The sequence below is a fragment of the Fringilla coelebs genome (genome assembly GCF_963513975.1).
Source record: "Fringilla coelebs genome assembly, chromosome: 11".
Taxonomy (NCBI): domain Eukaryota; kingdom Metazoa; phylum Chordata; class Aves; order Passeriformes; family Fringillidae; genus Fringilla; species Fringilla coelebs.
In genome coordinates, this window is record NC_140037.1 from 8,066,136 (window position 1) to 8,075,149 (window position 9,014).

General features: G+C 55.2%; 1 protein-coding gene across 1 annotated transcript; it reads right to left on the reverse strand.

Annotated features, from left to right (window-relative positions):
- Positions 1–1,880: 1,880 nt before the first annotated feature.
- CNGA2 (cyclic nucleotide gated channel subunit alpha 2) lies at positions 1,881–8,546 on the reverse strand (the record flags this gene model as incomplete). Its single annotated transcript, XM_084212951.1, has 7 exons — positions 1,881–3,307; positions 3,975–4,081; positions 4,439–4,546; positions 6,737–6,907; positions 7,378–7,479; positions 7,991–8,123; positions 8,504–8,546. The coding sequence occupies 7 exons, from the start codon at positions 8,544–8,546 to the stop codon at positions 1,881–1,883; spliced, it is 2,091 nt and encodes a 696-aa protein (XP_084069077.1).
- Positions 8,547–9,014: the final 468 nt, after the last annotated feature.

Genomic DNA, 9,014 nt, shown 5'->3' on the forward strand with positions numbered 1-9,014 from the left:
ACGGGCGGTGCGGGAAGGGAACGGGCGGTGCGGGGAGGGAACGGGCGGTGCGGGGAGGGAACGGGCGGTGCGGGAAGGGAACGGGCGGTGCGGGGAGGGAACGGGCGGTGCGGGGAGGGAACGGGCGGTGCGGGAATGGAACGGGCGGTGCGGGAATGGAACGGGCGGTGCGGGAATGGAGCGGGCGGTGCGGGGAGGGAACGGGTGGTGCGGGGATGGGAACGGGCGGTGCGGGGAAGGAACGGGCGGTGCGGGAAGGGGAATGGGTGGTGTGGGAAGGAACGGGCAGGGCGGGGAGAATGGGCAGTGCAGGGCAGGCTCTGCAAAGTGCCAGCTGCAAATCCATGACCGCTCCTCCCAGGAGAGGGGGAATTATAAAGAGTTGGAACTGCAACTACACCGACTTCAGCCAAGGGCATCTTGATCATAAAAGGAAAAAAAAAAAAAAACAAACAACAAAGCCAGAAGTGCTACAAGTTTAATTCAGAGATGATGAAAAATTTTTATTCTTACCCCAACTTCTAATTTTGGTAATGTAACCATTCCTACCCCCACCATCCCAAAAAGCAAGGCCGTTATTTTTACATGGAAAACACTAATATGAAATGCAGAGAGGCAGTTTTAGGTTGGAGGGAAAGAAAGAACAAAGGAAACACCCTCAGTTTTCCACTATGAATCCATGTGTCCTCCCATCATTTTAACCAAATTCTTGGCTCAATTTGACCCAGAACATGAATCCCCTTCTGCACCAAATATTCCCCTGCTTGGAAACCAGCCCGAGCCCACCCCACAGACACAGTGGGCTCACAGGTCCATAACCAAGAAATGAGGTGTCATCCTCCAGTGCCAGCACTGCCCCATGCCCTGAGGCATGGGTGGCACTGCTGCTTGCACCGGTGCTGCTGCTGCTTGCAGGGGTTTGGGGCTGTCCCTGCACTGTCACTGTCCCCCTCTCCATGGAGCCCCCATGGCTGCAGCACAGCCTGGCAGAGCTGTGGTGACACATTTCCACCCTCACACGTGTCCCTGCGGCTCTGCCACTCATCTCTCCTCCAGAAGGCAGGGGCCTCTGCAGCCTGCAAAGCCCTAAAACTCCCACTGATTACAAGAAAACCCCCTGCCTAAAAAAATAAATGTGTTCTGTGCTCTCTCTGAGCTACCCACAGCCAAGCAAATATGGGCACAGTTGGCTCCCACCATGGCTTTATTGTCCCTTCAGTCAGACCTGTCCTGGCACATCTGGCTGTCATTAGACAGAGGAGAGAGACGCTCTCTGTCTGCCTCCTGCTCTCTCTCTGACTCCAGCACTGCACCTCTGCATTGCACTTGTCAGGCAAGGCACCCACAGCCCCAGTGGGAACCACACTGCTTCCACGGCAGCAGGGCTTGGGAACACTGTCCCCAGGAAGGTGCAGGGCTCAGGGCACCAAGCCACCTGCACCAGGTGCCCCCTGGCAGCACCAAACAACAGGAGAGAGAGGCAGCAGCTGCAGGCCCTGCCAGCTCAGTGACCAGGGCGGTGACAGTGACCCAGACAAGCCTCTCCATCCTCAGATGTCAGAGGCACAGTTTGGCATGTCTTGGCTGAGTTAGGGGATCTTGAGGGTAAAGAGTTTCTGGGTGCAGAGTGGGCAGTGTTTGCAGACTGAGACTCACTGAGGACTGATGACCTGGAGTGAGTTATAAAGGCTGAACCCAAAGGGCAATGAAAAAAGTGACAGGTCAGAGGAAGAGGCGGGACAACCCCTGATTTGGAGCCACCTCAGGGGCTGCCATCAAGGCAGTGCCAGCAGCAGTGCTGAGGATCTGGCAAGGCCTTGTGAAACAGCAAACACTGCCTCAGCACCAGGTCAGACATCATCCAGCTGACTCTGTTCCCCTCACTGCATCCCCCCCCCAGGTGAAGCTTTCTCCTCATCCTCCAACAGACTGTCTGAGCTGTCAGAGAAGAAATCCTCCAGTTCCTCCTGCCTCATCTTGGACTCCAGAGCAGTGATGCGCTGCTTGAGCTTCATCTGGGCATCGTTGTACTCGGTCAGGAGCCGGCCAAAGCGGGTGTGCAGCGTGTCCAGGTTGGAGGCCACCCTGTCCAGCCTCTCCTCCATGCTCTTCCCTTCTGTGCTTTCCTCTGCAGCTGACTCATCCAGCAGCCCTTCCTTGATCAGGATCTCCCTGCCACGCTCCTCCAAGATCCTTTTGGCATCAGGATACTCTGTGACTGCTTCCATGAGATCTTCCTTCGACAGGCAGAAGAGATCAGAGTAGCCCAAGCTGCGGATGTTGGCCGTGCGCCTGTTGCCCATCTTGCTCCCTTTGATGTTGAGGATGCTGATCTCACCAAAGCAGCCCCCTGCAGTGAGCAAAGCGTACTGTGTCACGCCATCGTCCCCCACCACGGCCAGCTTGCCCTCCTTGATGATGTACATCTCCTTCCCGATGTCCCCTTTCCGGCACACAAAGTCCCCCGGGCTGAACACCTGAGGGCGAAGCTTCAGCACCAGCTCCACCAGCAGCCCCGCCTCGCAGTTCTGGAAAATCCTCACCTTCTTCAGCGTCTCCAGGTGAACGTTGATGGCAATCTCTGCCCTTAACTTATCAGGGAGGTTCTTGAGGACCTCCCGCTCGTCCACTGCCTTCTTGTTGGCCCACAGGTAGTCAAACCACTTGATGACTTTGGTTTCCAGGTCTTTGCTCACCTTGCGGAACTGCATGTAGTGTTTGACGGCGTCGATCCTGGCCTGGAACTCCGCCCTGGTGGCGTTCATGTTGGAGATCATGGAGCCCACGTTGCCCACGATGGTGGCGAAGATGAGGACGCCGACGAGGAAGTCGAAGATGACGAAGAGGTACTCTTCATCCCGCACGGGGGGAGGCGTCTCCCCGATGGTGGTCAGCGTCAGCGTGGACCAGTAGAGACAGTAGACGTACTCCCGGGTCAGGGAGCCGTACTGGGGCTCCGTGACGTTGGGGTACACCCAGCTGTCCTCCCCGAAGCCGATGGCCTTGGAGATGGCGTAGTAAATGCAGGCATTCCAGTGGATGATGACCAGGATGTAGAGAACCAGGTTGCTGATGCGGAAGAGGTTGGGGTGGCTGGTTCTGGTCTCGGTCCTGTCGAAGAACTCGAACATGCGGGAGAAGCGCAGCAGCCTGTTGAAACGCAGCTCAGGGCAGTGCAACCCCACCCAGAAATAGGCCAGGTCTGTGGGCAGGCTGGAGAGAACGTCCAGCTTGAACTGCAGCGTGGGGATGTAGTTGTCCCGTAACTTCTTCAGGTCCTTGACCAGGAGGCCCTGTTCCAAGAACCCTAAAGAGAAGCAAATCACAGGATTATCTGGGTTGAAGTTTGATTTTTCTGCAGGTTTTGTGAGCACCTGGGCAATAGTCTATGGTATGCCATGGATTTGTGTGCATAAGTACAGAGGGTCACCCAAATATTACCAGTTCCTGCTCTACTCAGTTTGTTATCGCTCAAGGCCTTCATCTGGCAAAAGCCACCCAAAGATGTAACTCAGGGATTTAGTCTGTTGCCACAAAGAAAAAGGAACACAAAGGTTTCCATCCTCCAGATCATGAATTATTGCAGTTCTGACAGAAAACGTACAGCCAAGTGCTGCCTTCCGAGAACATTAAATTCTACCATTTTTCCATGCAGATAATTCATTAGCTGAACTGATGCAAAATCAGAGATACAGACCTTCAACCGTGCCCGAATACTAATAGTAATGCAGGTAATTTTGTACAATTATTCAAAGGTGAAGCTGAAAGCTGGGATGATTAATCTTTCATATTGAAACTTGCTCCATTTCTCAGATCTTCTAATTAGTTTCTTTCTCTGGAGACTGTTTCATACCAGTGAATGCCAAGGTAGGCAAAAGCCTCCTTCTAATGGAACTGTGGATTGGGCCTGTCCCTTGCAGCTCATCTCCACTTGTAAGGGATTAAAGGAAAGCCAGGATGCTGCTCCTGCTCACCTGTGTGCAGGCGGATCACCGTGTCCCCGAGGTAGAGAGCATCTGAGATGTAATCCAACACCAGCCACAGCACGAAATAGCTCTTCTGCAGGTCGGTGAAGCAAGCCCTGGTGGAGGAAGGTCATCAAACAGGGTGTGAGACCACAAATCCCCACATCTTCTCTAACTATTACAGCTGAATGCTGGCTGATCCTGAAGCGTCCAGGTGCTCCTCTTCCAGGAATTAAAACTCCCTGCTCTAAGAAATCTGCCCTCCCTTGATGGAGGTAAAGCAACACCTTGAAACCACCTCCCACATGACCCTGAAACCAAGGTCCTTTCCAGCTGGGCCAGGATTGACAGTGATGGGAAGGGTCTCTTTCCTTTCAGGGCCCACCAGGGTCAGTTTGGTCCTGGCTGAGCCACAACCAGCAGGTGATCAGGAAGGTCAGAGGCAGCAGGACCCCTGCAGCCTCCCAGCTCACCTGGCTACGAGCAGGCACCAGTTATAGAGGACAGGAACTGCAATCACAGCCAGCCAGTGGTAATAGCAGTCCCCCGCAGGGTCCACCACGAAGAACAGCCATTTCCTCCTGGAAGCAGAGAGAAGAGCCAGAGCTGGCAGTGTATGTGGGAAACAGGGCTGGAACAAACCATGTGAGCCACGTCCTCCATCCCTTGTGCCACACTGCCTCCAGCAGAGCTGCAGCTTGGGTGCCAGCCTGCAAGCCAGGACCAGCCCCAGCAGCGCAGAATCCCAGCACTGTTCAAGTTCCTTTATCCCTAAAGCTGAGAATGCAGCAGAAGAGGAACCTGTGGGATGGTGAGGCAAAGTACATGGCCCACATGACACAGCAGCCCAGTGGCAGAGCCAGGAGCAGATGCATGGAAGGGGGGGGATCAGAAAAGCTCTCCTGAAGTACATCACATTTCTTCTCCCAGGTGAGGCAGGGACCGGTGCCAGGCACATCTGAAGAGCAGAGCAATTGGAGCAGGGAGGAAAGTGTGCTGCAGATCAGTGGCAGCACCAGGAGGGGCTGCCCAAGCCCCAGAGCAGCGTGCCCGGGGGCAGCTGGCACGGCAGGGCTGCCTCCTGTGCCTCCTGCAGGCTGCACAGCCCGGCTCCAGCCTTTGAACTGCTCCCAAGTGTTTGATCCTGCTCGCCTTGGGACTCTGAGATAAGAAGTGTGTGCTCCACGTGCCAGATTCGCTGCAGAAGCTGGGGAAGAGAAACTCTGTGGCTGGGTTGATAGGCTTATAGCAGCCCGGTGGGGCAAAGCACCCTCTCCCTCCTTCCCTCCCTCCCAGCTTTTGAACACGCAAAACTCCCTCCAGTGACAGGAAAAACTCAACCCACTTGCCAACAGATTCCCCATGCCCACCCCATCACTTCTGGCAGCTTCAGAGGCAGAGCCCCTGCTTGGAAGTCTCCTTTCCCTGGAGCACAGGCAGTGCCCAAAGTGTGGGGACTGGCACTCGGCTCAAAGCCAGCCCCAGTCCCTCATGTTCACCCTCTGTGCACCCACAGACAAGTGGTGATCCAGCCTCCCCATTAAAAGGGATTATTTTTAACCAGAAAATGAGCTTGAACATTTGTTTTTTGAGAAAGGAACTCTGCTCCCTAGGACAGACAGCGGTGCCACAGGGGAAGGACTCACCTGCAGCCAGCACCCACCACCACCAATAACCTCAGCAATGCTGCTCCTGGTGTTGGTAATTTCAGCTTTAAATCACCAGTGCTGCCGTGCCAGGAGGCCAGAATCACTGATATTACACAGGGCTGGAACAACAGAGTTAACCCAGGAGGAGGGAATAATCAACCCTCTTCCCAAAGGCTCCAGAGCCACGGAGCCTGCCCCTGCCACGAGCAGCTCACGTGTGGGATTGCCAGACCTGGGGCTCTGCTTCCCTGTGGAAATGAGTGCCTAGAAAACCCCAGCAGCTCCCACTGGATCCCCAGAACCCAGTGGCACTGAGGAGCCCTTTCCCAGCACACTTCAGCTCCCTCTAGTCATCAACAAGCCCCCCTCAGCCTCACAGGGCAGAACAGTCTTTTCTTCCATTACTAGTAAAGACCCAGATACAAGGCTCAGATTATTTTTCTCCTACAGAAAACAATTATTTCTTGGTGTTTTAATTACCATGTATAATGGTAGGGTCCAGAGCAGTCTGTGAGCTTTGCCCTCTAATTAGCCAGCAGAAGAAAAGCCAGGTTATTGCTTCTCACCAGGAGTGTGAGCTGAGGAGATGAAAGGGCTGGATTTGAAAGAGCCTTTTCACAAAGCTGCTCTTTGTGGGGACACAGGCAGCAAACATGCTCCCTTCATCCTGCAGATGATGAATGAGACTGGCAGATCCCAGGTCTGTGGCTCCTGGGTGGGATGCAGTGGTTGCTGGTGGAGTCCTGCATCCCTTGGCCTGTGTCCAGCCCCTCACATGCACAGGCTGCAGGTGCATCTTCTTACAGACCCAGGGCTGGCTCCAAAAACAGCCCCAGTGTGGGACTGGTATGGAACTGGGGAGGTCTGATGTGTGTCCCACCAGGGCATGGACCAGGAGGGATGGTCCCCCACGGCTGAGGGACAGTCCACCAGCTCCTGTGTGCCAGCAAGGCAGCCCAGCACAGCCAGGCTGGCTGCCAAGACAGGGGCTGGAGAGGGCAGGAGGGACCCTTCCCACCTCCCCACCTCAATTCCTTCTTTCCCTCCCCTTGGGAGCCCCCAAGCTCCACACACCAAGATCCCCAGCCAAGGATGGACGGCACCACAGGAAAGGGACCCTACTTTTTGTTTAGCTTCTCAGTCTCCTCATCCTGAAGCTGATCACCAGCTCCTGCAGGCACTGTCAGGAACTCGGGGCCTTGGAAACGCTCCAGGAAGGGGTCTGGCCTCTGCTGCTCCTCGTGCAGGCTCTTGTTGGCCCAGTCCCTGAGCACCAGCACCAGCCGGACTAGCCTGCACAGGGAGGGAGACAGGCACACCAGGGGTTAACCACAGAGCAGGGACAAGGAAAAGCTTCAACAGAGCCATCAGGGGAGCTGCAGCACAGGAGACAACTCTCGCAGCTCCCTCTCAAGCACTAGAATTTGTGTTATACCCCTTTTAGCAAGGATGTGGGACCAAAAATAGAGACAAGCAATAGAGACCACCCTGAGAGAGTCCCACAGCTTCTACCCCAGTCCTGCTGTCACTCCCACAGGAATATGAGGGATCTGTGGGGCACTGAGGCAGAGGGAAAGGAGCCTCTAAGCCCAGTGGGGGTGAAGCCATCCCCCACCAAAAGCCTCTCCACAGACATGGGGCACAAGGAGCAGCATTCACAGACTCTCATCCCATGAATTCCATGCAGCAGAAGGGGATCCTCACCCCACAGAACGCCCCAGGGCACAGGGGGCTCACCCCACGCCAGGGGCACACACCAATACCTGGCCAAGGCTCCCTGGCCCTGGAAAGCATGGTCAGCCTCCCCACGCAGGCTGGCTCCTCTCTGCAGCTCTGAGCTGGTGCCATCCTGGGTTGAGCAGGTCCTGCCATGGGGAAAAAGGGATTATTGTAGTAGTGAACCCCAGAATGGGGAATAATGAGTATTGACTCCATGATTGTAGAAGGCTGAGTAAATATTTTATTAAGTTATACTATATTAACACTATACCACGCTAAAAAGATAAACATGTTGCCCTTACAGACAGTCCCGACGCAGTTTTGACCTAATCAGTTAATTAATTAAAACACTATCACTAATTAAGAAATCCTTTTTGGTAAATAATCCCCATAACACATTCCACGTGTGTCAAACAACAGATGTGGCAAGTGAAGATAAGAATTGTTTTTCCTCTTAATCTGAGTTTTCCCACAGCCTTCCCCAGGAAATCCTGGTGAAGTCTGTGTCTGTGATGTGATACCCCAGGGGCTCACACCCACTCTGTGCCACCCCAGCCCTGCCCATGCCAGGCTCACTGGAGGCAACTGGCAGCAGAGCCTGGGCACCCCAGCCCTGCCCATGCCAGCCTTTCCCTCCCCTGCCCCAAGGCAGCTGACCTGCTGGTGCTGAGCCCCGTCCCCTCCGTGTCCCCCCCGGGCTGGTGGTTGCCTGGGGAGCTGTGCACACCATTGCTCCTCGCTGGCATCCTCAGGGTGAGGGGCCCACGGGCACACAGCCTGCCCCAGGGACCTGCAAGGAGCACAGAACAGCCACAAGGAAACACACGCGGGACACAGCACGGGTCTGAACGCAGGAGGGTCCAACACCACGGCGGGGGCTCGCACCACGCTCCCCAGGAGTCCTCCAAGGGATCCCACAGCTGCCTGGAGCCGGGAGAGATGCTCTCCTCATCCTTCAGGCTCCTCATTCATTGCCAGAGGAACACCTCTTTTTCCTTCTCTTCCCTGGTTCTGCCTACCTCTCCTTTGCCTTTCCTGCTCTCCTCGCCTTCTGTTCCCTGGCCTTGCCTGCCCCTCCCTTTCCCTTTCCTTGCCTTGTGCACTCCTCCTTTTCCCTGCCCTGCCTGTCCCTCCTTTGCCTTGCCTTTCCCACTCCAACCCCTCCTTTACCCTGCTTGCTTTCCCCTCCCTTGCCTTTACTTGCTTTGTCCATCCTACCCCTCCCTTGCCTTGCCTTGCCTGCCTCCTCTGCCTTGCTTTGGGTTGCCTTGCCTGGCTTCTCTTTCCCTTTCCCTTTCCCCGTCTCCTTCCTTTTCCCTTTCCTTTCCCCTTTCCTTTCTTTGTCTCCTTTCCTTCCCTTGTTTCCTTCCCTTTCCTCGCCTCCTCTCCTTTCCTTTCCTTGTCTCCTTTCCTTGTCCCCTTTCCTTTCCTTGTCTGCTTCCCTTGCCTTTCCTTGTCTGCTTCCCTTGCCTTTCCTCCTCTCCTTCCTTTTCCTTCTCTCCTCTCCTTCCCTTCCCTTGCCTCCTCTCCTTTCCTTTCCTTCTCTCCTCTCCTCTCCTCTCCTTTCCTTTCTTTTCTTTTCCTTTCCTTTCCCAACGCACTGTGTTCCCTTCTCCCCCAGCCATCACTCCTCGGGGGCTGGAGGGGCCCCAGGCAGTGTCCAGCTGGAGCTCACAGCCGT